Here is a 27576-nt window from a genome sequence, read left to right on the forward strand (position 1 = left end):
GAAAAGAACCCGCATGCAGGATTTCGCTGCCGTATCGCTCCTCCTCTGCCCGAGGCCGAGATGCTGCATCACAGCACCTGCTTATCACCTTCCGCGGCATTAAGGAGCTGCGCGCGCGCGCCCGGCTGCTGCCTGTGTCTGGCAGGGTGCGCCTCTTGCGCCGGCAGCGGCATCCCCTGCTCGCACTGCTCGGCGAGCATCAGGAGGGACATGATGCAGGGGAAGATTCTCCCCTTCCCACCCGCGCGCGCTTTGCTCTGACTCCCCCCCCCCCCCGGGCTCGTTTGCCCGTGGTGCGCGCGCGCGCTCCCACCCCTCCAGGTGACTGAGCAGGCTGCTGCTGCTGCTGGTCCGAAGGTCAGGATGCGGCTGGGTCGCAACGTCGCCCTGTGCAGCGCGCGGGGCCTTGCAAGCTGAATGGCTGGGAGGACGACAGGGACGCGAGCGAGCGCCAGCCCGGCGCGAAGCGAGGGGAAGGCAGAGGGCGGCGGCGGCTGAAGAGCGCGCGCGTCTTCCGGGGGGGCGGGGAGCGGGCTGCGCGCGCCTGCCTGGCCTGGCCTCGCGCTCGCTTCTCGGGAGCCGCCAACCGAGCGGGGCGGTGGACGGGGGCAAGCGGGCGGGTGCAGCAGCAGCGAAAACCCGAGGGGAGGGGAGAGTCGAGGCGAGCCGAGCCGCCGCGCCCTGTGTCTCGCTCGCCCCGCCCCGCCCCGCCCCGCCCCCGCGCAGGATGAGGGAACAGGAGCCGTTATCGCCGTTGTGAGCCGCTCAACCGCCTCCGCCGCTGCCGCCTCCGCGTTCGAGGGGGGGCAGCCCCGCGCCCCCCGGCCCCGCCTTACGGCTGAGGCGAGGCGTCTCTCCTCCTCCCCACCACCGCCACCACTCGCCGTCCTGCCCCGGGGGAGCTATGAGCCATGAAGCCGCCCGGCAGAAGTCCTCTGCGGCAGCCCTTCTCTGGCCGCCACTGCAACAGCGGCAGCCGCCGCCTCTCGACCGCTCCCTGCGCCTTCTGCCCGGCGCGGCTGCCCCTGCCCAGCGTCTTCCGCCTCGTCCTTTTGGCGCTCCTGCTCTTCTGCCCGGGACGCCCGCAGGCCTGGGGGGTCATTGCGGACACCGGTGAGTGCCATCTGGGAACCGGCGGGGGGACACCCCCCTTTGCCCCAGTGGTGTTTTCCACACCCCACTCCCCATTGCCCTCCGCCACGAGAGGCTGGTGGCCCCGACTGCGGTGGGGCTGAGAACCCATTCTGAGTTTCAGCCAGAACCAGCCAGAGCTCTAAAGGAGCTGTCCAGAGTGCTGAACCCTATCCCCAAAATAGCTTCAGCGCCACGGACAGCTTCTTTAGAGTTCTGGCTGGTTCTGACTGAAACCTAGAATGGGTGCACAGTCTCACCGAAATCGGGGCCACCAGCCTCCACTGCCCTTCACTCTCCCCCTCTGTGGGATTGTGACTACGCGGGCGGCGGTAGGGAGGGGAGGCTTAATCCCCCCCCACACACACACCTTCCAGCTTTCTGTATTGTTTGTGTGATGCCAGTGCTGAGAAAAACCGACCCGTGCTGAGAAAAACCGAACACGCAGAGACCTACTCTATCCTCTCCTTGGTGCGTGTATTTGTGTGTGCCTGCCCCCTCATAACTCCTCTTTTAACGTTAGCCTCTTCTTCTGCCTATTATAACAGACTAGGAACAGCATCCTCGGTTTTGCCTCGTCGTGCGGAGCCTGCTTGAGTATTTATAATAAGCATGAAGTTCTTCCGCACACGTTCTTCTACGCGCAGATTTGTTTCACTGTTGATGCAATTTCTGCCTTAATGTCCTTCTGTTTGGTTTTCTTCAGTTGTAATAATTGATCATGATTGTAGCGGAATTCCTTTTCCCCACTCTCCATTCAGGTGTGTGTGTGTGTGTGTGTGTGTGAGAGAGAGAGAGAGAGAGAGAGAGAGAGACTGAGTGCGAGGGAATATATGAAATCATTCTTTTTACATAGGAGAACCTTTACTTGTATATGCATTTATGGCATATGTATTTATGATAAATCAAATTTTCTGGTTTATGGTATGGACAAGGAATTATTTCAAACGGTGCTGATGCAGCAAAACTCTATTGGCAGGTTTTCAAGGTTGCTGTTTTCGTGCAGGATCTTAAAACAAAATGTAACAAGCAGAATAATGAGGGTTTCCATTTTAGAAATGGCCTTTTGGGTATTTGACCATTGACTTGCTAATTAGATGGAACATACCTTGTGGTTTATTCAGAAAACCCTGGAATTTTGTCTGCAAAGAGATGTGTGCTTTTTGCCCATGGAGCATGAAATATACATGTTCATTCAGGGTAAGTCCTACTCAGTTTATTAGGACTTTTTCTCTGGTAAGTGCGCTTCGGATTGCACCATTGAAGTTATAGTGAAAAGTGGCACTTATATAAAGGGAACTGATTAACATTCAATGCACATGGATTCAGGGCATTTTGCAGTAGATTTACAGATTTCTACATGTCCAATATTTGTGTGGATCACTGGAAGAAATAGGGTCATGAGCGGTTAGATCTTCATTAAAGTTTTTCTTTTCTTTTTGAAGGATGAGTCCTTGCATATTATGTCCTTGCATACATCTATTATGATGTAAAAGTGTATAAAACTGAATAATGTATTATAGAAAATATTCCACATTTTAATCAAATACACTGAATTCATGAGAGTGTGTGTGTGTGTTTTTTACAGTAAGCAAATTAGTAGAATTCAAAGCATATTATTAAAAGTGTTGAGTTTCTCTGTAAATTCATGGTAGGTTTGTCTGACTTCCATAGCTCTGCATTGGAATGAAACTACGGGAGAAATAGAAAAGACCGTGGTGGATGAAGACACTGCATTTCAACAGACTAACAGTAGTAGCAGCAAAAATAACAGTCACAGCACTGCATTCCAGAAAGAAATTACCTTGCCTTCAAGACTTGTCTATTATCTAAACAGAGACTCTGAAAGACCCTACCATATTTTGGATACCAGGACAAGGCACCAGCAAAAACACAATAAGGTAAGGCTTTTTAAAAGAGGAATACAGTACAGTGCCTCAAAATAGTCATGCCTCTTGAGGTATTGTCTTACCTTAAGAATGTTTATTCACCAGGTTTGTAATACTTAAGAAGTCACTGCACTTTTCTCAGGACTGAAAGGTGTTTCAGTCAAAAATCGAGTAAGGACTTGATATGACTGCATCTTGTGACTAATATCAAGTGCAAAGAGTCCTTGCAAGTAAATCTTCAGGATTATTGTTGCAAACATTGTTTTCTAGTTTCTTTAGAGGCCTAAAGCATTTCCCCCTCCAACCAGCTTACCTGATTGGGGGGGGGGGGGGAGAGAACCATGGTAGCAGAGTGGTAGGCAATCTCCTTAAATGTCACAGGTTCAGGGGACCCCAGAGCATTACAGACCCAAATACTTTATATTAGCAGGGAAATATGGATTAAGTAAAACACCCAGGCCCTGATCCAGCTAAAAGTAGTCATGACTAGGTGCTGTTGAAAACAATGGCACTTAAGTTAGTCATGATTAACTCATTCCATTGATTTCAGTGGGACCTAATAATGACTAATGTTAGCTGGATTAGGGTACAATGTTCAGAAGCACATTAGAAGAGAAATGTGAATGGACCCACCATTGACTGAAAGTAATGTACAAAGGTGTATTTGGATCCATCACTTTCATCTCTTGATTATTAGAGCTTTTTGCTCTGCATTTACTGGTTTTCCCCTAGAGTCTTAGTAACAAATGGGTCCAAACATGAGTTGTCCCTCCAGCTGAGAGGGTGTGTATTGCAACCCATTTATGGATGAAGACAAAATTCCAGGAGTCTTCAAAAACTCTTTGAAGACAAAAGTCCAGGAATCACAAATACTGACCACCATTTGTGGAATACACCACAAATGGTGGTCAGCCCCACCATTATGCAGGGTCAAGCACCTGCATCAGGTGGTGGAGAAGAAAGGAGCGGTGAATTGCTCTGCTCTCCCAACCCTGGCCCTGTCACTTCTTTCTATTGTAGGGAGCTAACTTGCTCAGGCAGCCAGCTGGCTGCTTGCTCCTGCCTGCCTGGTCGCTCCTTTCAGGATAGTTGGTGCACAAGGCAGGAGCAGTGGCCCTGCCATGGGGAGGAAGGACTGAACTTGGTCTCTCCTCTCCCAGAGGGACTGGAATCTGAAGGGGGGGGGGAATCGCAGTGCCCAAATGCTCTTCCTGGCTAAAGAGGATTCAGCACCACCTTTCTACATCCAGCATCAGGTTTGCAACAGCACAGGCATGCTTGCTACAACAATTCCTATCTGCCCCTGCTTATTTTAGGGTGACTAACCCCCTTTTTTCAAGGAAATATGATGCAGTAACCAGCAAGCTGTTCTTTTGGTAAACAAGGCGTGTGAGTATGTTCTGTCATCTTAAAAACAGAGTTGGAATACAATCCTAAGTATGTCTACTCAGAAGTAAGCCCTACTGAGATCAATAGGACCTACTCTGAGGTAAATGTGCATAGGATGTCAGCCTGAAAAAGGTGGAGAAAAGGGGGTTGGACTCTTACAGGCCCCTTCCAACCCTACTATTCTATGAAAAGGCAGGAGAAGGGGACACCGATGAAGGCACTGCTGAAATAGAATAGCAAGATACTGTGGGATGTTTAACCACATTTAAAGATTATAATAAATACAGTAATGATTAGTGCCCCTAAATATATATGGGGTGCTTCTCCTTCAGTCATGCATAACTGCATTTCAGTCCCAGTGAAATAATCACAACAGTGAACCAGCCATGTTTTCCATGGGAAAGCTCTGTACATGGTGACAGGTACTTATTCTTAAATTTTAATTAAAATATATATTATCATTTCCTATAACAAAATGGTGCTTACTCCTAAGTAAGTGTGTTCAGTATCAAGGCAGAAGAAGGAAATCCTATTTTATTCCTGTAGTCATGCTAGTGTGACACGATGAGTTAAAGGCACAATCCTATGCATGTTTAGAAAGAAAAAAAAGTCGTACAACTCCTAGAATCCCCTAGCTAGCCTGATTGGCTGGGGCCTGCTGAGAGTTGTAGGACTTTTTTCTTTCTAAACATGCATAGGATTGGACCTTAAGTGACTTTAAAATGTGAAACTCTGCACATGTGTGGAATCTTAAAAAAAAAATTGCTCTAGCATCAGGAATGTAGCTGCTTTGTAGTGTGGAAGGTATACCTGCCATTTGAAGTGAAGTGATGCATTTTAAGATGTGAAGGGGGCTATAAGATGTGAAGGGGGCTATAAGATTATTACATCCAGCATCCAAAATTGCTTAACAACACCATTTTAAGTGAGTGCCTGATTATACAGAGAGAGGTGCCCAGCCAATTACTACACTTTGCCATTGTAGGCAGTGAAGCTCCTGGCAAGGGGGAGGGCAGGTGCACTGGCGGCTGACATGTTCAATGGAGTGCCAAAGGCCTTCCTTACCTGTTGCTTCTTCCAAGCTGGCCCTGGCCCCTTATCTGGGTCAGGGGGACAGAATTACTGCAGCAAAAAGGGATGTGAGCAGCAGTGTTTGGGCTATGTGAGTGTGTAGTGTGGCTTAGCTTGATTTGCTTAAGTGTATCTGGATTTCCTTGTCTTTGAAAGCACCTTTCTGGACTGCACCTGCTGGTTGCATGATCCATTAGGCCAGGCTCTGGGGTGGGGGGCGGGGGGCATAGTTCTCCTTGACAGCAGGGGTTTGTACTTGCTAGAGAAAGGTGAACAGATGTGAAGAAGCATAGGGAGGTCTTCTTTTGTGTTCAAAAGCCACAAAGTGTCGTGTGGCATCTTGAAGACTCACAAATTTATTATAGCATAATAAGCTTTTGTCAACTGGCCTCAAGGGCCAAAATAACTTGACTGGCTTATGCACCGTGACTTGAGCCAGTGGGGAGGGGCATCATTTGCTATTCTGCTTCAGGCAGCAAAATGTCTTGGGCTGGCCTTGAATACTAATTTCCAGGTATCTGGCCATTGGTCACAAACATCTTGCTTTCCAATTACAGCTATAGTACAGGATTGAAATCATTGAGTCTCTCTCAATGAAAGGAGGGAGCATTTCACTATAGGAGGCTTAATTTTTTTTAGTAATAGCATTATCTCATTAAAAGAGTAGTACTTTCTCTTATCATTAGTAATGTTATGTGTCTCGACACAACGGGATGTATGGGGAGCTCCATAAGTGCTTCCTTGTGCATTCCAGAGACAGATAATTTTTCTCTTCTTGCTGTAGTCCTTCATGACACACGGAATGCATGAATACACTGAATTCTAAATGTCCCCCAACCTTTAGAAGTGGCTTTTTGAAGAGTGCAACAGAATGTGGTGGGAATGGGTGGGGGGGCTGAATAGCCTAGTGTGCACAAGGCACATTGTGCAGGTTCCTTTGGAACCTGACTCAAGGGGGGTTGGCAGTAACTTGTCACTGATTGCTGTTGTGGGTTTATAGCACTAATGGATCACAAGTAAGAAAATTATAGACAAATTATTACAGAGACAATTTTAACTTTATGCCTGATCTTTGAAGGATCCTATTTGTTCATGAGGGATGAAAGAGGATGTCTTTGACTGACTGGCTGGAATCCTGTATTGCAGGCCCCATTGGCCATGTTCATATCCCCAGCATGCATGAGGCTTAGTGGGTAGCCTTGGGAAAGTTACTAGCCTAACCTAGCTCACAAGAGTTAGGATAAAATGAGAATTCTTTGTACATCATCCTGTGGAGTGGGGACAATTTTCAAATGTGATAAATATCTATAATATATGAAGCAGGATTAATATAACATTGCTAAATTAAATATATTCTAAGATTGGCATAACTGAAAAATGATAGCATAACCCAAAGCTAAGAGCTGCAACAACCTTGTTCTCAATTAATGAGTCAGCAAAAGTGTCTGTCAGAGGAAAAATAGCTCTAAACGTCTATGCTTCTGAGATGAAAATTTCTTTTAATGGTGTGCTACAGGAGAACTTTTGTTAATAATGAGTTGCGCACACAGTTCTATATACTATAGGTCTCTTGGCAGGTGGCTCCTCATAACACGTGCTCTACTCCTAGGGGAGGTACATATACAGCGATATTCCTGAGGTGCACATGGTTTGACACACGCTCTATAGAGCAGTGACACTCTGCCAGGGTATAAATAAGGATACCTTGGAAGTGAGATATCTTTATATCTCAGTTTATTGAAAATGTCACCAAACTTTGTACCCCTGAGTTCCTTCTCTGGTTGTCTGTATCATGACCCTAATCCTGAGCAGTGGCCAGGCCCCTGATCTGACCCAGAGGAGGAGGAGCCAGCCAGTTCAGAGGGACCAGTGGTGCAAGCTGGAACTTGTCAGCAAGGAGCCCTTGGAACAAGAGGCCCTCTGAACTTAGACCCCGACTGACACCATTTCCTTTGCCAGATGCTTCTGAGAGTCCTGTCCCTTCTTTACCAGGGGCCTTGTACTCCACAGTGCCTGCTTGCTAGTGCAGGCCATGCACCAGAGTGAAGCAGAGAGGTGAAGGAGTGCTAGGCTCCAGACTAGAGGTCTGTCCCTTTAAGGAGAGGAGTGGAGCACTGGAGGACTTTGTTGTTGTTCAGTCGTTCAGTCGTGTCCGACTCTTCGTGACCCCATGGACCATAGCACGCCAGGCCTTCCTGTCCTGCACTCTCTCCCGGAGCGTGCTCAAGTCCATATTCATTGCATCATTGATGCTATCTAGCCATCTCATCATCTGCTGTCCCCTTCTCCTTTTGCCCTCAGTCTTTCCCAGCATCAGGGTCTTTTCCAGAGAGTTTTCTCTTCGCATTAGGTGGCCAAAATATTTGAGCTTCAGCTTCAGTATCTGTCCTTCCAGTGAGCACTCAGGGTTGATTTCCTTTAGGATTGACTGATTTGACCTCCTTGCAGTCCAGGGGACTCGTAAGTATCTTCTCCAGCACCACAGTTCGAAAGCATCAATTCTTCGGCGCTCAGCCTTCCTTATAGTCCAACTCTCACACACATACGTTACTACTGGGAAAACCGTAGCTTTGATTAGAAGGACCTTTGTCAGCAAGGTGATGTCTCTGCTTCTTACTATGCTGTCTAGGTTTGCCATAGCTTTCCTCCCAAGGAGCAAGCGTCTTTTAATTTCATGGCTACAGTCACCGTCTCTGGTGATCTTGGAGCCCAAGAAAATAAAATCTGTCACTGCTTCCATTTCTTCCCCTTCTATATGCCAGGAAGTGATGGGGCCAGATGCCATGATCTTAGTTTTTTTAATGTTGAGTTTCAAACCAGCTTTTGCACTCTCCTCTTTCACCCTCAACAAGAGGCTCTTTAGATCCTCTTCACTTTCTGCCATTAGGGTGGATACATCTGCGTATCTGAGGTTGTTGATAATTCTCCCGGCAATCTTAATTCCGACCTGTGATTCATCCAACCCGCCGTTTCTCATGATGTACTCTGCATCTAAGTTAAATAAGCAGGGCGACAATATGCAGCCTTGTCGTACTCCTTTCCCAATTTTGAACCAATCGGTTGTTCTATGTGTGGTTCTTACTGTTGCTTCTTGACCCTCGTACAGGTTTCTCAGGAGACAGGTAAGGTGGCCTGGTACCCCCATCTCTTTCAGAATTTGCCACAGTTTGTTGTGATCCACATAATCAAAGGCTTTAGCGTAGTCAATGAAGCAGAAATAGATGTTTTTCTGGAATTCTCTTGCTTTCTCCATGATCCAGCAAATGTTGGCGATTTGATCTCTGCCTCTTCGAAACCCAGCTTGTACTTCTGGTAGTTCTCGGTTCGCATACTGCTGAAGCCTAGCTTGTAGGATTTTGAGCATCACCTTGCTGGCATGTGAAATGAGCGCAATTGTGCGGTAGTTTGAAGACTCTTTGGTGTTGCCCTTCTTTGGAATTGGAATGTAAACTGACCTTTTCCAGTCTTGTGGCCACTGCTGAGTGTTCCAAATTTGTTGGCATATTGAGTGCAGCACTTTAACAGCATCATCTTTTAGGATTTTAAATAGCTCAGCTGGAATACTGTCATCTCCGCTAGCTTTGTTGTTAGTAATGCTTCCTAAGGCCCACTTGACTTCACTCTCTAGGATGTCTGGCTCAAGTTCAGTGACCGCACTATCATGGCTATCAGGGACATTAAGATCTTTCCTGTATAGTTCTTCTGTGTATTCTTTCCACCTCTTCTTAATCTCATCTGCTTCTGTTAGGTCCCTGCCTTCTTTGTCCTTTATCATGCCCATCTTTGCACAAAACGTTCCCTTGAGATCTCCGATTTTCTTGAAGAGATCTCTAGTCTTTCCCATTCTGTTGTTTTCTTCCATTTCTTTGCATTGTTCATTTAAAAAGGCCTTCTTGTCTCTCCTTGCTATTCTCTGGAACTCTGCATTCAGTTGGATATATCTTCCCCTTTCTCCCTTGCTTTTCTCTTCCCTTCTTTCCTCAGCTACTTGTAAAGCCTCCTCAGACAGCCACTTGGCTTTCTTGCATTTTTTTTTCTTTGGGATGGATTGAGTTGCTGCCTCCTGAACAATGTTATGGACCTCCGTCCATAGTTCCTCAGGCACTCTGTCTATCAGGTCTAATCCCTGAAATCTATTCCTCACCTCCACTGTATATTCATAAGGGATATGATTTAGGTCATACCTGAATGGTTTAGTGGTTTTCCCTATGTTCTTCAATTTAAGCCGAAATTTTGCAACAAGAAGCTCATGATGTGAGCCACAGTCAGCTCCAGGTCTTGTTTTTACTGACTGTATAGAACTTCTCCATCTTTGGCTGCAAAGGACATAATCCATCTGATTTCGATATTGACCATCTGGTGACGTCCATGTGTAGAGTCGCCTCTTGTGCTGTTGGAAAAGAGTGTTTGCTATGATCAGCATGTTCTCTTGGCAAAACTCTATTAGCCTTTGTCCTGCTTCATTTTTTACACCAAGGCCATGCTTGCCTGTTATCCCGGTGATTTCTTGACTTCCTACTTTAGCATTCCAATCCCCTATGATGAAGAGGACATCTTTTTTTGGTGTTAGTTCTAGAAGGTGTTGTAGGTCTTCATAGAACCGATCAACCTCAGCTTCTTCGGCGTCAGTGGTTGGGGCATAGACTTGAATTACTGTGATGTTGAATGGTTTGCCTTGGATTCGTACTGAGATCATTCTATCATTTTTAAGATTGTACCCCAGTACTGCTTTCCCCCCCATTTTGTTGACTATGAGTGCTACTCCATTTCTTCTAAGGGATTCTTGCCCACAGTAGTAGATACAATGGTCACCTGAATTAAATTCACCCATGCTTGTCCATTTTAGTTCGCTGATTCCCAAGATGTTGATGTTCAGTCTTGCCATCTCATGTTTGACCACCTCCAGCTTACCTTGATTCATTGATCTTACATTCCAGGTTCCTAAACAATATTGTTCTTTACAGCATCGAATTTTCTTTTCACCACCAGACACATCCACAGCTGAGTGTCCTTTCGGCTTTGGCCCAGCCGCTTCACTCTTTCTGGCACTACTTGGAAATGCTCTCTGCTCTTCCCCAGTAGTATATTGGACACCTTCCGACCTGAGGGTCTCATCTTCCGGCGTTATATCTTTTAGCCTTGTGATACGTTCCATGGGGTTTTCTTGGCAAGAATACTGGAGTGGGTTACCATTTCCTTCTCCAGTGGACCACATTTTGTCAGAACTCTCTGCCATGACCTGTCTGTCTTGGGTGGCCCTGCACGGCATAGCTTATGGCTTCACTGAGTTACGCAAGCCCCTTCGCCACAACAAGGCAGTGATCCATGAAGGGGACTGGAGGACTAGTCAGATGCAAAAGGTATACAAAAGAACTCAGATAGGCTCCAGACATTGTTGGAGCAAGTTATCAATTCTGAGTTGCCTGAAGACCTGCAACCTCATTTTGCTACTCTCATGCACCCCTTTGTGCCCTGTGGGCTCATGTTTAGGGAACTATACTATGTCTGTTTTCGTGTGGACTGAGACTTGGGAAGCTTGGGTTGGGGGCCTTTGCCTTTACACACTCTAACCAGCTGCAGTACTGACAGTAGCTATATTTGGCATCAAATATAATTTCCAAAATTAAGGGAAAATATTTTTTCTGTTTGAGGCTTTAAATATGATCATGATGTATGTAGCAATGGGTTCACTATACACTGTTCTTTTCATTTTTGTAATAAAATATATCTATACAGATACTGCATAATTATAGAACTATGAAATTGTAGGGCTGTTAGAATCAAGTGGTTGTTTAAATGCTGAGACAGGACTCTTTAGGACTCTTGACTATGTTTGAGGCAGCTTTCAAAATAACATATTCAAGGCAGCTTACAAAACAAAAACATAAATCACAGAACAGGTTAAAATTCAGTAACAGCAACAAAAATATTCCAACAGCAATAAAGCATCATCATAAAAATATCTCAGCAACCAGCCAATAAAATACATAATCATAGGTTCTGACTAAAAATACCTGCTGGAATGAAATGATCTTAGGAGCAGTTATAACATGATAAAAAAAACGTATCAATAGCAGACTAAAAATATATCAGAGGCTCTAATTAAAAATGTTTGCTGAAATAAAATAGTCTTCAGAGCCTGTTGAGAAGCAGACAAAAAGGGGGACAGAAGAAATTAGGCTATTCCATAATTTGGGCACCACAGCTGAAGAGGTCCTCTCCTGCCTCCACCAATCACACTTCTGTTGGTGAAGGGACAAAGAGGAGAGTCTTGGAGATTGAGCAGAACTATCAAGCAGAGTCATATGGGAGGTGGTGATACACGAGATAATCCTGGTTATTTAGGACTTCAAAAGCAAAAACCAGCACTTTGGATTGAGCCTGGAAACCACTGACATTTGAACAAAACTGACCTAATATGGTTTGTCCTGACAACCCCAGATGCAAGACTAACCACAGTATTCCGAACCAATTGAAGTTTCTGGTAGCCCTATGATAGTTTACTACAGTAATTCAACCTGAAAGTGACACAGGTGTAGGCAGCCTGGTACCCTCCAGATGTTTTAGACTACAACTCCCATCATCAGCAGCCAGTGTGGCCAGTGGTCAGGGATTATGGGAGTTGTAGTGCAAAATAGCCGAAGGGTGCCAGGTTGCCTACCCCTGATAGGGCATGAACAATCCAAGCTAGATCTGATTGCTCCAGGAAAGGATGCAGGTGGCAAACCAGATGGAGCTGATAAAGGGCACTCATCAGTGCTGTCACCTGTACATCTGTAAGCAGGGACAGATTGAGGACTGTGCCCAGGCTGCAAACCTGTTGCTTTAGGGGGAGCGCAACCCCATCTAGAACAGGATGAACACCACTTTCAAGATTATCAGTAACAACAACCAACAGTATTTCTGTGTTGTCTGTATTAGGAGGGAGAAATTGGGGAGTGTTTCCACCTGGGCCCACCTTGATGGAGGATTTGTGTCTGGATTATGGTTCAGTTTGTTCATCCCCATCCATTCCAAAACAGCTCCCAGACACTGTTTTAGAGTTTCATTGCTTCCCAGGGTTGGATGATGGAAACAAAAGGTTGAATTCAGTATCATCAGTAAGCTGAAGACACCCCAGCCCAATTCTCTGGATGGCTTTTCCCAGTGGTCCTATATAGTAAGAACATAGTTAGTAATCATCCAAATTACAGCATGCTGAAGGGACCAAGAGGCACCAAGTAAGCAGTGTGTCTTGTTTACACAGTTAAGATTGCATCAGAGGAGTTCAGAAGATATGTCAGGAAACTAGGCTGTTTTAGTTACACATCCTTTCATGTTATTTGGGACCACTTTAACATGTGTGTAGGCCTGTTGTTGATTGTGAAGTTCATCAGATCCAGCCATATGATAATTTAAGGAAGGGTTTCATAAAGGTTGAAAACAAGATAAGCAGATGCTTCAGATTATAACCTGATGTACACAATGAATCTGAGGTGGAGTCTTGTTCTCTTATGATTAAGCCTGGATGGGAGGGCTGATAGTATTTAGCTATTCTCTGACTTCCTTAGGCTATTGTGGCTTCTATATGGCTGATGAAGTTCACCCTGTGGCTTTTCAATCAAAGATAGCCTTGTTGGTCCATTAAAACATCCCAAAGCCACAGCAGGGTGGTACCTTTATTAGGATCAACTAAAATGTCACAAACCCAGTTCTCCAGAGCTAAACTCCCTTTCAAGATTGATGTTAAGTAAAACAGCTAAGGGGTTATGTGGAGTAGGGAAGGGGAGAGAGATAAAGCTAGGTAGTCTTGCAACTAGCTTAAGATGGAGTGAAAGATCTGTTAGATAGACCTGGACAAGTCTCTTCTAGGTTCAAAAAGATTTCAAGTTGCGCCAAGGGCTGCTGGAACAAAAACAATTATGGTGATTCTTCCCATTTTTTAAAATTATAACATCTAGGAGTTACTTAGATTAATAACAGCTTAACTCTGTTATCTGTCCTTCTCTGTCTAGTGACCACAGTTCCCTCCTTTTGATTATGCAGTGTCAGCTGCACCATGTAATTGGGAGCTGTGTCACTTCTGAATCTCTCTGGCCATCTAGAAGCTTTTTTCATAATGCTTTGGCCTGAATACCTTGTGTCCTTGCTTTAATTCTCCATAGGAAGACTTCCTGGACGCTTAGCACTGAAAACAGTTGACCTTCTCATCTTGCAAGTTTGGGCCCTTGCATTATTCTGAATCACAGCTCAATGGCAGAAGGGAGCCAGCTGCTCACACTCTACCACAGCTGGCAAAATCAAAATGGAAACCTTGCTATAGAGCTGCAATCCTTATTAAGATTCCTCATGGGCCTGATGTGTTCCCTAGACCGTGCAAGACACCTTTGACTTACATGTTCACAGTACTGGAAATTATTCAGTGCAGTGGCACCCACCCTTTGGAATGATCTCCCCTCTGAGGTATGTCAGGCCTCAATGCTGGCATGTTTTAGGCATTTATTGAAAATGTATCTGTTTGCTTTGGCTTTTTTTCCCAGCCATGCGGTTTGTACTAGCCTTGTGTGTGTGTGTGTGTGGTCTTTTTTGTTTGTTTTGTTTGTGTTTGTTTTTATTCTTGTGTAAACCACTTTGGGATTTGTTTCAAATGAGGTGGTATATAAATATTGTTAATAAATATTTTTTTTTGTGCCTTGGTGACTTCCCCACTCCTGTGGAGTGAGTTGTATAGTGGTATGAGAATTTGTGGGCATTAATGCTGGTCGATATTATGATCCAGAAGCTTACTATTGTGTGCAGTGAGCTTTTTGTTTACTTGTGTATCCTCATAACTCACCAACATTTGATGAATTCTTATAAAGGGGACTTCATAAAGGTTAATGGTCTCATATAGAGTGTCATGAGGGCTAAATCTGAGTCCTGTCTAGTTTTTTGTTTTTTCTGGACAATTTGGAATCAGAAAATGTTCTGTTGCTCTAAATCTATGGAGTTCTGATTTAGCATATCTATTTGTCTTACCTTTTTTAGTTTTGTTGACTAAGAATGAAGTCTATAAGATTGTATCCCTCTAACTATCCTATGCCCTGCCAGCAAGAACCAGGCAGGATGGGAGGAATGATGGAGGTGATTTTGCCTCCCATTCCTCCTCCTAAAAAAACAAGTCAGCTAGCTGGTCTTCTGACCTCATCTAGCTCACTTACTGGTAGTGGGTGGGGATAGGTGACAGAGACTGTGTTCAAATGGTCTTCCTCCCAGGTAAGTATACATAGGATTGCAGCCTAAGTGTGGTTTAAATGCTCCCCCTGTAGCAAATGGCACAGGGGAAGAACAACTAGTGAGGCTCTCTGGAGCAGCCACCCACCCTCTGGCTCCTCTCAGAAGGCAGGGGAGCAGGCAGTCTCTCTGAAAAGCTGCATTGGCTGTAAAAAGTGGCTGGCATGGCTTGGCCAGGCCCAAATCCCTGGCTCTGAGGGGTCCTTCCTTAGACCCAGGCATTATGGCAGGGGGTGACACTGGAAATCACCTGTACCACAGCTGTCTTCAGGGGTGCCCCCTCCCACAATGCCTGGCACTGAGAAAGGACCCCACAGAGCCAGGCATTTGGGCCTGGCTGTCGTTCTGCAAAGTCACCCTGGCCATTTGTTATGGCCAACATGGCTCTTCAGAGAGCAGCAACAACAACAGTGGTGGCAGCAATGAGGACGTAGGTGGGAAATGAGAGACATGGTGCCGGGGGAGGCATGATGGAGGTATGTGTGTGTGCGCTCTCCTGCCTCAGGCAGCAGAAAAGTTTGCACTGGACCTGGGGATGGGTAAATATTTCTAGTTTCTCTCCTTATCCTGTAAATGTCTGTGGTGCTTTTGTGCATATGCATCCAGGTGCTCACTATAAATTCACTGGTGAAAACTTCCAATTGTAAAAGTAGTTGAGCACTTAACAAGCTGCTACTTAGAAAGATTGGACAGGGGAACGTTCTCTAGAGGCCAAACCAGATGTGACATTAATTGCATGAATGCAATTAACATGCCTTTTTTGGTTAAGTAAATAGCATCTTCAGGGAAGCCTGAGCAGCATCAGGACCACAGGGGGCTGCGGAAGAGTTACCTGGTATCATCCTTGCCCCACCCCTCACTCTCTTTGTGCTCAGCTAGCAAATAATTTAAAATGTTTTGTTCATTTTGTATTTCTGTTATGGTACTAATTGTAATTCTAGCATTTCACATCCAGAGCTAGCATGAAGTCTGAAGTTGAGTTAGGACAGGCTAATTATGTATTTAAGTATAGATCTAGTATTTTAATTTTGGCTAAAATAACATGATCTAAGATTAGATACATTCTGGAATAATTTAGTATATAAAACAAAGAAATAGATAAATGTATTTATATACTGCTCTCTCTTCTGTTCAAGGAAATTTACAATATAAATAGTATAAACATAGATTTCATAAACAAAAAACACAGCTACAGTTCTTGGATTCCTGTAAATTAATAGAGATTGAAAAATAATCCACAAAAAGTAACACTGTGCTTTGCTGTCACTATCTTAAATACTCTACATTTTTGTGATACTGAAAAGCTGAAGTTATGGAATAAATTCATATGTTTTTAAAAAGCAGAGCTTTTATGGATTACCTAGAAGAAATGTATTCTAGTTGGGTGAAGTTACAGGTACCCTTTTTCTGATAGGAATGTAAACATCACATTCCTATTCTGCTTTTGAAATCTTGTTTCTAATGTCCATCTTCAGGGCAATGAAATATAAAGATCTAGCCAGGATCTATAGCGCAGTGCAGAAGTGGGGGGAGATCGGTTCTCCAGGAACCAACCTCAGAGCACGGGCTCTGAGGTCGGTTCCTGGATAACACAATATCCTATGGCCATCTAGCTGCTGTCCAGCGGCCATAGGATTGCTCCCTTAATGATATATTTTATTTGTCTATAGCAGATGGAATGCCCTTAGTAAGAGTATTAAGTGCCCTGAATATTAAAAGGGCTAATAGACTTCCTTGGCTATGCCATAGCCTCAGATAAAGAGGTTATTCTCCTTTACTTGCAAACTTCATTGATTATTTTAATTGGGTTGCCAGTTCGACGTAAGCAACTATTGTAGAATGATGAATAATTTAAAAGGGATTCTGGAACAATTAGGGACTAAGTTTTTGCCACAATCACTATTGCTACTTCTTCAAAAATGCTATCAATTTTATCTCTTGAGAGATGAACTATGAATGTTCCTTAATTATAGGATGGACATGAACTGTGTAGCGGCAGGTAAACTTTAATCTTAAAGTTTCATGTTAGTTCTATAACCAGAGTATTTGAGCTCATTCTGTCATCACCAAATTGCTAGTAAAAATGTTTTGGTCCTTATTTTGTTTAGAGAAATGAAAGGTGTGTGTGTGTGTGTGTAAATAATAGTTCTCTTTACTTGCTTGTATATTTATTGAAAGGTTTGTATACTGCTTTTCAGCCATTATACTGATCTCTCAGGGTAACTTGCAGTATCATAGAAACAATTATAAAAAGAATGAAAATATAAACAATCCATTATGAAATACTGAGAAATGTATATAAAAAACAAAGATAGACACATTGATTGATAAGAAAAAATATCAAAATATACAATTGGGCAATACCTTTATGAGGACCAACCTAAATGTCACAAAAAATGCAAGCTTTTGAGTTCTCCAGAACTCTTCATCATGCCAGCTAACAAAAAAGAAAAAGGCAGAGGGTGGGAAAAATGCAAAAAAAGGGACAAAGATTAGACCAAATGTTGTGGTCATTAGGTCTGCAGCTTAGACTCAGGCTTTTGTATTACCGTTCTGCATTACCAGACTTTTGAATAACATGTCCATCTTGAGATTTGGTTTGAGCTGCACATCTAATGACCACAACATCTGGCATAATCTTTGTACTTTTTTGCCCCCCTCCAATGCTTTTTGTACTTTTCCTGTGATGCTGTGAAGGATGCTGTGAAGGAGGCATCCATGGTGGGTTATCTCTTCCCATTGTCCAGGACAAGGCAGGGAACATTTAACCTCCTTACAAGATATATTTATATCTTCAGGTTCATCAGAAAGCACTTTAACAAAAGAGTAATGATAAACCAATAATGGATGCCTCCTTCACACCAAACTGGAATGGAGCATCATGGGGAGTGGCTTTCCAGTCTAGCCTGAAGTAGACTTCCCGAGAACCTGAAAAGCTTGGTTCTTTTGTGGGATTTTGATTGGCCCTAATAAAAGTATTGCCCAACTGTGGATTGAAAAAAATAATGTGGTTCATATGCCTGTAGAGTTTATCATTACTCTTTTGTTACAGTAAAGGTGAACCAGATAACTACACTGAAAAATAACATACTAAAAGCAGAAAAAAAAATCTATAAACATATTTATGGCCTGATTCAGCTGATTATTTTTGGTGTAAGAGCTTCAGCACATCCATGGAATTTCTCACTCACCCATATGTAAGAGCTGCTTCATTCATTTCAGAAGAGAAATTCAGTTCATGTACATCTTCTGTGCTCCAGCAAAGGAGATGGTTACCTTGTTGTGGTGCTGGAGCTTGAGCATCCAAATGACACCATGAGCTAAACCGTGAAGGGACACCCAAGATGGGAAGGTCATGGCAGAGAGGTCAGACTAAATACGATCCCTGGGGAAGGTAACGGCAACCCACCCCAGTATTCTTGCTGTGAAAACTTAGTGGATCAGTACAACCAGAGATATATCAGTATACCATCGGAAGATGGGACTCCCAGGTCGGAAGATGGTCAAAATGCTACTGGGGAGGAACAGAGGATAAGTTCAACTAGCCCCAGATGTGATGACGCAGCTAGCTCAAAGTCGAAAGGACAACTAGTGGCCGATGGTGCTGGTGGTGAACGATGAATCCGATGTTCTAAAGATCAACACACCATAGGAACCTGGAATGTAAGATCTATGAGCCAGGGCAAATTGGATGTGGTTATTGGGGAGATGTCAAGATTAAATATAGACATTCTGGGTGTCAGTGAACTGAAATGGACTGGAATGGGCCATTTCACATCAGATGACCACCAGATCTACTACTGTGGACAAGAGGACCACAGAAGAAATGGAGTAGGCTTCATAATTAATAATAAAGTGGCTAAAGCAGTGCTTGGATACAATCCAAAAACGATGGAATGATCTCAATTCGAATTCAGGGTAAGCCATTTAACATCACAGTGATCCAAATATACGCCCCAACCACAGATGCCGAAGAAGCAGAAGTAGATCAGTTCTATGAGGATGTGCAGCACCTACTGGATAATATGCCAAAAAAAGATGTTATTTCCATTACAGGAGACTGGAATGCTAAGGTGGGTAGTCGAACGACACCTGGAATTATAGGCAAGCATGGTCTAGGAGAACAAAATGAAGCGGGACATAGGCTGATAGAATTTTGCCAAGACAACTCACTGTGCTTAACAAACACTCTCTTCCAACAACCTAAAAGACGACTTTATACATGGACTTCACCAGATGGTCGACACCGAAATCAGATTGACTACATTCTTTGTAGCCAAAGGTGGCGGACATCTATGCAGTCGGTAAAAACAAGACCTGGAGCTGACTGTAGTTCAGATCACCAACTTCTTATTGCACAATTTAGAATCTGGCTAAAGAGAATAGGGAAGCCCCACAGATCAGGTAGATATGAGCTCATTAATATTTCTAATATGCAGTGGAGGTGAAGAATAGATTTAAGGGACTAGATTTAGTAGATAGGATCCCGGAAGAACTATGGACAGAAGTTCGCAACATTGTTCAGGAGGCGGCAACAAAAAACGTCCCAAAGAAAAAGAAAACCAAGAAGGCAAGATGCCTGTCTGCTGAGACACTGGAAGTAGCTCAAGAAAGAAGGAAAGCAAAAGGCAACAGTGATAGGGGGAGATATGCCCAATTAAATTCAAAATTCCAGAGGTTATCCAGAAGAGATAAGGAATTATTTTTAAACAAGCAACGCATGGAAGTGGAAGATGATAATAGAATAGGGAGGACAAGAGACCTCTTCCAGAAAATTAGAAACATTGGAGGTAAATTCCAGGCAAAAATGGGTATGATCAAAAACAAAGATGGCAAGGACCTAACAGAAGCAGAAGAGAGCAAGAAAAGGTGGCAAGAATATACGGAGATCTGTATAGGAAGGTTAATAATATCGGGGATAGATTTGACAGTGTGGTCAGTGAGCTAGAGCCAGACATCCTGAAGAGTGAGGTTGAATGGGCCTTAAGAAGCATTGCTAATAACAAGGCAGCAGGAGACAACAGTATCCCAGCTGAACTGTTTAAAAGTTCAAGATGATGCTGTCAAGGTGATGCATGCCATATGCCAGCAAATTTGGAAAATACAAGAATGGCCAGCAGATTGGAAAAAATCAACTTATATCCCCATACCAAAAAAGGGAAACACTAAAGAATGTTCAAACTATCGAACAGTGGCACTTATTTCACATGCCAGTAAGGTAATGCTCAAGATCTTGCAAGGTAGACTCCAGCAATTCATGGAACGAGAACTGCCAGATGTACAAGCTGGGTTTAGAAAAGGCAGAGGAACTAGAGACCAAATTGCCAATATCCGCTGGATAATGGAGAAAGCCAGGGAGTTTCAGAAAAACATCTATTTCTGTTTTATTGACTACTCTAAAGCCTTTGACTGTGTGGATCATAACAAATTGTGGCAAGTTCTTGGTGGTATGGGGATACCAAGTCATCCTGTCTGCCTCCTGAGGAATCTGTATAACGACCAAGTAGCAACAGTGAGAACAAACCAAGGAACAACAGACTGGTTTAAGATTGGGAAAGGAGTATGGCAGGGTTGTATACTCTCACCCTACCTATTCAACCTGTATGCAGAACACATCATGCGACATGCTGGGCTTGATGAATCCATGGCTGGAGTTAAAATCGCTGGAAGAAACATTAACAATCTCAGATGTGCAGATGATACCACTTTGATGGTTGAAATCGAGGAGGAGCTGAGGAACCTTACGACGAAGGTGAAAGAAGAAAGTGCAGAAGCTGGGTTGCAGTTAAACCTCAAAAAAGCCAAGATTATGGCAACCAGCTTGATTGATAACTGGCAAATAGAGGGAGAAAACGTGGAGGCAGTGACAGACTTTGTACTTCTAGACTGCAGCCAGGAAATCAGAAGACGTTTACTTCTTGGGAGGAGAGCAATGACAAATCTTGATAAAATAGTGAAGAGCAGAGACATCACACTGACAGCAAAGATCCGCATAGTTAAAGCAATGGTATTCCCCGTAGTAACCTATGGCTGTGAGAGCTGGACCATAAGGAAGGCTGAGCGAAGGAAGATAGATGCTTTTGAACTGTGGTGTTGGAGGAAAATTCTGAGAGTGCCTTGGACTGCAAGAAGATCAAACCAGTCCATCCTCCAGGAAATAAAGCCAGACTGCTCACCTGAGGGAATGATATTACAGGCGAAACTGAAGTACTTTGGCCACATAATGAGAAGACAGGATACCCTGGAGAAGATGCTGATGCGAGGGAAAGTGGAAGGCAAAAGGAAGAGGGGCTGACCAAAGGCAAGATGGATGGATGATATTCTGGAGGTGACGGACTCGACCTTGGGAGAGCTGTGGGTGGCGATGGCTGACAGGAAGGTGTGGTGTGGGCTGGTCCATGAAGTCACGAAGAGTCGGAAGCGACTGACTGAATGAATAAACAACAACACATATTCTGTGAATGGAGAAGCCCTCATGCTGGAGATATTTGTGAATTAATGTGCTATATTTTATTGATATTAGTATAATCCACTACATATATTTAATGCAGTGCATAGTTATTTGAAAGGTTTGTAGTAAAACACTTAGTACTTCATTCTTAACAAGCCTCTAATATTCATGCATAAGTAGCAGTTTGGGATAAGTGTAAAATTAATATTCTTTGCTGTGGTTCACCGATGTTGGTTTATTATCTTCATCTTGTGGATATGGAAAATTTTAGATATTTATGTATACAGTATAAATCTATATACTATTGTGTTTTTGTTTACTGCCTTGAGTAGATGAGGAGTACATGATGACACATGTGTTGTTGATTCTTCTTAATGAAGATGAACTCAAACCCAAACCTTGTTACTTGTTCCATCTTCCATCGTCTACCATTCCTGACTTTGATTTCTTCAGCCTTTTAAAAAGATACAAGGAAGCTTCAGCTGCGTATTTTGTTGACCACCACTCTTCAATTTTGATTAAATATTTAAAATTTACTCAGCCTCTTGTTTCCCAACAGAGGAGCATCCTAGTGGTGAAGAATGCTCGCCCATACCTCCAGGAAAAATGGAATTTGGGCTGAGGTGTGTAGTATGAGGTTTAGACAAGGATCAAACAAATTCATGGCTAGATCTATCAGTGGCTATTAGTTTGAGGAGTATCCAATAGGGCTCTTCTGCGCGCAGCCAGCACAGCTGGTTCTGGTCCGTGTGCAGCCAGCCCCGCTGGTCCAGATCCTCAAGCAGCCCCTACCACTTGCAGTGGTGATGTAGTGCTTCCAGGAGCAAGCCCCAAAACATGTTCCAGCTGAGGTGGCTCCTCCCTCTTGCAACTGCCACATCAGGGCTACTAGGGGACCATCTTGGCCAGATCGGAGGGGAGCTTCAGCTTTTAGTTTTCCCCGTGTAATGTATCTTTACCATTTTATTATATAGTTCTGTAATGCTTAAATGTTGTTGGGGGGGTTCGCCTGAAAAGTGGTATATAGATAATATGAAAAATAAAGGTAAAATAGGTTCTTGGGGGGATTTGGGGTTTTTTCAGAGTATTAGTAGCAATCTGTGCTCTGAAATTCTTCCACTTCTAAGACAGAGGATTGTGATGTTTTAAGCCATGATAGGACAATATCCAATACTGCATGAGCAGACTTCCCCTCTGTTCCTTTACCCCTGCATTCTCTGTGTGTTCCCCAACATCTGCTCTGGGGATGAACAGACATGGTTGGATTTCACCCATTGGATTTAGATGCTGCTTAATGCATGGAGTAAGCAGTGAGGAATCAAAATTTCAGTACGTCTTTCATTGTCAACCTTCCACTGATTAGTCTTGTTTTGTGGATCACCATAATCTGGATTATAGAAATTCTTCTGGGAGTGGCATGGTATTCAGTTGACCACCCATTTTTTGATGGCTATGGGATGGAGACAGCTTTAATCATTTTGGTGGATGATCTATCCAGGAACTCTACATGGAAGGGCATTGGATCTGCTCCAAAAAGTAGCTGTGAAAAGAGGGCGGAGCCAATCACTCCTATTTCTGGACTAACTGGAGACTCAGGGAAGTGTTGAATGGTGGGAGGATGTATGCCCTGGCTGTGGGCTTCCAAGATTTAGAGGTGCCAAGAAAGTGATAAGTCAGATCCAGTTTGTCTTACAAGGAGACTTTTACTGAGTACTTACAGTGCATAGGTGTACCCAATGGTTGGATCAGACAAAAGCTCTGAACCACGAATTCTGCTGCAAGAAGACTTTTTTATCATACATGTTGTTCATGCATAGCAGCGAGGTAATATGACAGGTGCAAGCATTAATCAGAGTTCATCTACAACTTTCCCAGCATAGCCTAACAGTGCTTGGTAACATATTTGGCAGAAGCAAGACTATTATAATTTTCTCAGCAGGGACACCTGTGGAAACATAGCTTTACTCCCAGGCACACCCGAGGCTCTGACAAGATAAACGGTATCAGAGCTCGTTAGCATGGAATATGCTGAAGGGGCGCTACACCAGCCTTTGACTCATATTACGAGCCAAGAGGCCCAACTGCAAAGGATTGCAACTAATAATGAACCAAAGCAGAAAGTATTATGGATCTCTAAGCATCTGTAAACTGTTAGCTTGCTTACAGGCCTAGGACCCTACAGAGGACACTGACAAGTGCCAGCTCAAGACTTACAAGTGAGAAGCTTACATTGCCAAGTGGGATATATTGTCCCTCCTTTGATGCACTTAATTTGCATTTCCCCCCTTTTTCAGTGCTTAATTGGGCTAATGGGTTCCTCCTTTCTCTTACTATTTTTCCTCCCCTAGTCCTTTGAAACTATGCGAATTAGCCTGTATGCACTCTTGCCTTGTCAATTTCCTTTGACATTATCTACTCCACTTGAGTGCTCCCTTTGACAGCTAAAACATACAAGGAAATTGACCAGGTAAGATTACAGCCGAATCTGCACTCTTGCGCCCTTGCAAAATACTGACAAAAATAAAAACAAAAAAACACGATCCCATTTACACAATTCTGAGGCACCGAAAAAATAATTTTTAAAAGGTGGTGAATGAAGTAAGTAAGTGCTCTGAGAAGGGATAGCAATCAGATTGGGGAGGGAGCCTGGATCAGGAGACGAGATGGATTGTGCCACGAAGGACATTGGGATATATGCAGGGAGCTGGCTGGAGGACTGAGGGGGAAACAAGTTACAATGAGCCGCCGCTCCCCTGATAATCTGTTAGGAATAATGTGGGTTCCAGAGTGAACAGTGAACCCAAGGTGGCGTATCCTCCAGGATGGCTTAGCATTACATGCAAACTGAGCCAGTATCTTTTGATATGGTCAACCCCCCCCCCCCTGAAACCAGAAGGGAGGTACCCAGACTGAACGGAAAGCAAAATGGGAATGTATTTTCAAAGGTGCCAAAGGAAAAGTTATTTATTTGAACCCAATGTGTTTCAGAGACAAAGCTCCTTCATCAGGGACAATCTTATAAAATTCAAATGCTGAAAACAGACTGTCAGCTTATAAATGTGGTGGCTATCCTTCATGCACCATCAAGGCCTTAGCGTAAACTGGCTTAGTCTGTTTTCTGTATTTGCATTTTATAAGATTGCCCCGATGGACATTTGTCTCTGAAATGCATTAGGTGCAAATAATTTTAGAATAGTTCTTTTTGCATTTTGTTTTGATATGGTCAACCATATCCTCTTGGATCACTTGTCTGGGATGGGGGTTTGGAGACACCATTTTATGATGGCTCTGGTCCTTCCTCTTGGGATGTTTCTAGAACGAGATACTGAGGGGACTACTGTTTGATGCGTTGACTATTGGTTTGAAGGAGTGCTGGAGCTAACCCCAACATCCCTGCAAGGTAGGACAGGCCAAATCTGGCCTCAAGCCCCCAAATACACCCAGTAATCTCCCTCTCCTGCCAAGAGGTACTGGATTTAGCACTGAGGTTGAACAGAAAGGATCACACCAACTTGGAGCTGGATAACTGTTTATTATAGGTAGGTTGTACAGAGGATTACAAAGCTGAAAACTTGCAAGGAAAACCAAAGCATATACAGAGAGACTTTATGCTCCATCCCCAAACAAAATGATCAAACTAGCTAGCCTATCCTTTCACATACCTAGGTACGGGCCTCCCAGGATAGAATCCAGCCAACAGCAGGTACAAAACCACCATGACAAAGGGATGCCACATCTCTCCCTCAACCTCCTATTAAGGCCCAGCCCCAGTAACCCAGGGCAGATTTCCCTTAGCCAGTCACCAGCTCAGCCCCCAAACGGACCATCTTCATCCAGAAGAGGTAGGGTCTTTCTACCAGACCCAGCTGCTATCTATTTCCCAATTAACAGGGACTGAGCATGGCCTTGAGCAACAGGGCCAAGGAACTGGCAGATAACACACTAATCCAGGTGGATGCCATACCCAGGCCTGGTCTCATGGTGGAAAACAGGCTGTCGTTCTTGACAACTGGCATTTTGTGCCCCACAGGGCTCTGTCTTGTCCTCTGTGCTATTTATCATCTAAATGAAACTGCTGGGAGAGGGGTTTGGGAGTTTGGTGTCATCAGAACATGAAATGATACTCAATTCTATCTCTCTGTTCATTTCAATCCAAGCAGGCTGTTTTTTTTAATCAATCCCTGGAGTCACTAATGGACTTGATGAGGGCAAATAAGCTGAAACTTAATCCAGATAAGACTGAAGTGGACCTGCTCAGTAGGAAGGCAGATCAGGGAACAGGGATTCAGTGTGTGCTGGATGGGACTGCATTCCCTTTGAAGACCCAGGCAGCTAGCAGATCTTGGTAGAATGTTAGAGCAAACCAGTTTTTAATAGAACAATTGATAAAATCAGCTCAGATACAATTTACTGGCCCTCTGCAGAATGCTCTACAGAAAAGCCACGTCTTTACAATATGGCAGCAATGGGGCCCAAGATGCTTCTGTGGGGAGGGCATTCCATGACTGTTGTGCCACAATCCAAAATGTTCTCTCTTGTATACTCACCAGTGATATCTCAGATAGCAGGGGAACATGGAAATGTGCCTCTAATGTTGAACTAAATGGTTGAGTTGATTCATATGAGTAACTGCTAAAATGATATAGTTGGAACATTTTAATCTTGAATGTCGCTGAAATTCCTACATGATAGTGCATTTGTTAGGAATTAACATCTTGTGCTAACTGCTTACACCTACAGTAGTTCTTGGGAATCTCAAAAGATTAAATGTATGAACTACATAAAATGCAGTAAAGTTTTTCTGTGATATTTCCTACTTCTTTATGGTATTATTAATAGTTTACAATAAGTCAGATGTTAAAATTAATCATGTTAATATAATAATCAACTTGTAAATACTTAAAATGTGCTTGGAATTATGCAAGCTTACTGTACTCATGATGACTGAAACTGTGTAACAGGATTAGTGAATGAACTGGCTTTTTATGAATACTTTGACAAAATAACAAAGTTTTTCTTGTTAATGTTTCTTCTTCCCCTGCCCCCACATGCTTCCATTTTTATCTTTAGGCTGTGCATCTGGCTCAGGCAAGTTTCCAGATAGAAGCCTTTGGCTCTACATTTACTCTTGACCTCTCGCTGAATAAGTAAGTTTATATTTGTGGTCCTTTTTTTTTTTTCTTTTTCTTGTAGTGGTCATGATCTATTTTAATTGCAAGAAATTATCATGCCATGCATTCATTTCCTAAAAGATTAGCTAAGCTAGGCTATAAAGAAACAGCGAGGACCCTGCAAATATTTCTGTAAAGAGATTATGCAAAGAACAGACAAAGAATAGTCTTTAAGAAACAGAACTATAGTTTTTATTCAAATCTGAATTGTAAAACCCCATCAATTGAGGGTTTCATTATCTCCATTTTTAACATACTTGGCATGCTTGATGTCCCTTGTTATAATATGTCCACATGTAAGGACCCCCTAGTCAGAGAATTACCCCAATGCAATCAGATGTCATGTTCTTGGTGTCTGGATTTCAGCCTACTCTCTATACTCTAAATTTATGTCACGTCTCATTTTAAAGCATTACATGTTTTGTAGGATTAACTGCAGTGGGTTAGGTGACTGCAGCTGGTAAGATAACATATGCTATATATTGCAGAGAGAAAGGAAGTGTATGTAGTTAGCTGTGGCTTTTTTTCTTATAAAAGTATGTCCGTAAAGTTGCTTCAGTGATTACGTGGCAGGCAAAGGAGGATGAAAAAGAAGTGGAAAGTTCTGGGTGTGAGAAGAAGAGGTAGTAAGTGGATGGAAGAACTTCTTGAGATGAACTATTCATTCCATATTCCTCCTTTAAGATATGAAGTAGCATAATATTTTATGCAATATGTTGGGCTTTGCAAAAACAAACTCAGATAAAGTCTACTGTAACTCTACTGTATGTGCACAATGTCCAACAGAAAGGAGGCTTTCCAAGCTCCAGAGTAAGGTAACCCTTTAAATAAATAAATAAATAAATGAATGAATGCAAAATGCAGATATTATTTGTGATGTGCTACTGTAGCACATTGTTTTCTTATTTTCACAGCTGTCTCTATATAAGCATGGAACATAGTACCAGACCAGTGAAATGCACACTATAGAAGTTATTGATACTTATTCTAACTTACGTATTTAATGTCAACGTTTTATGATTGAATCAAACTCAAAGTGGCTTACAAATAAGAACATAACTTTCTGACTAAAATTAAAACAATCCTAACATAAAACAAACAAAGAAGTTAAAAGACTATTATAAAAATCATAGGAGCAGCAGCGGACTAAACACATACATAACATAGGTCCTGAGTAAGAAGTGCCTGCTGGAATGAAACAGTATTCAGTCTGTTTAAAAGC

General features: G+C 43.3%; 1 protein-coding gene across 4 annotated transcripts in view; it reads left to right on the top strand.

Moving 5' to 3' along the window:
* The first annotated feature begins 319 nt into the window (after positions 1-319).
* Positions 320-27576, top strand: part of ADAM23 (ADAM metallopeptidase domain 23) — a 161057-nt gene continuing 133800 nt past the window's right edge. For all 4 annotated transcript variants that reach the window (XM_084818623.1, XM_084818610.1, XM_084818618.1 and 1 more), the window contains exons 1-3: positions 320-1113; positions 2806-3032; positions 26254-26330. In XM_084818623.1, the coding sequence (XP_084674749.1) occupies positions 912-1113; positions 2806-3032; positions 26254-26330 (506 nt within the window). In that variant the 5' untranslated portion in view covers positions 320-911. The remainder of the gene's footprint in view (positions 1114-2805; positions 3033-26253; positions 26331-27576) is intronic.

Source organism: Heloderma suspectum, chromosome 1, assembly GCF_057233095.1.
Source record: "Heloderma suspectum isolate Gila_16-S chromosome 1, 16-S_ref, whole genome shotgun sequence".
NCBI classification, from domain to species: Eukaryota; Metazoa; Chordata; class Lepidosauria; order Squamata; family Helodermatidae; genus Heloderma; species Heloderma suspectum.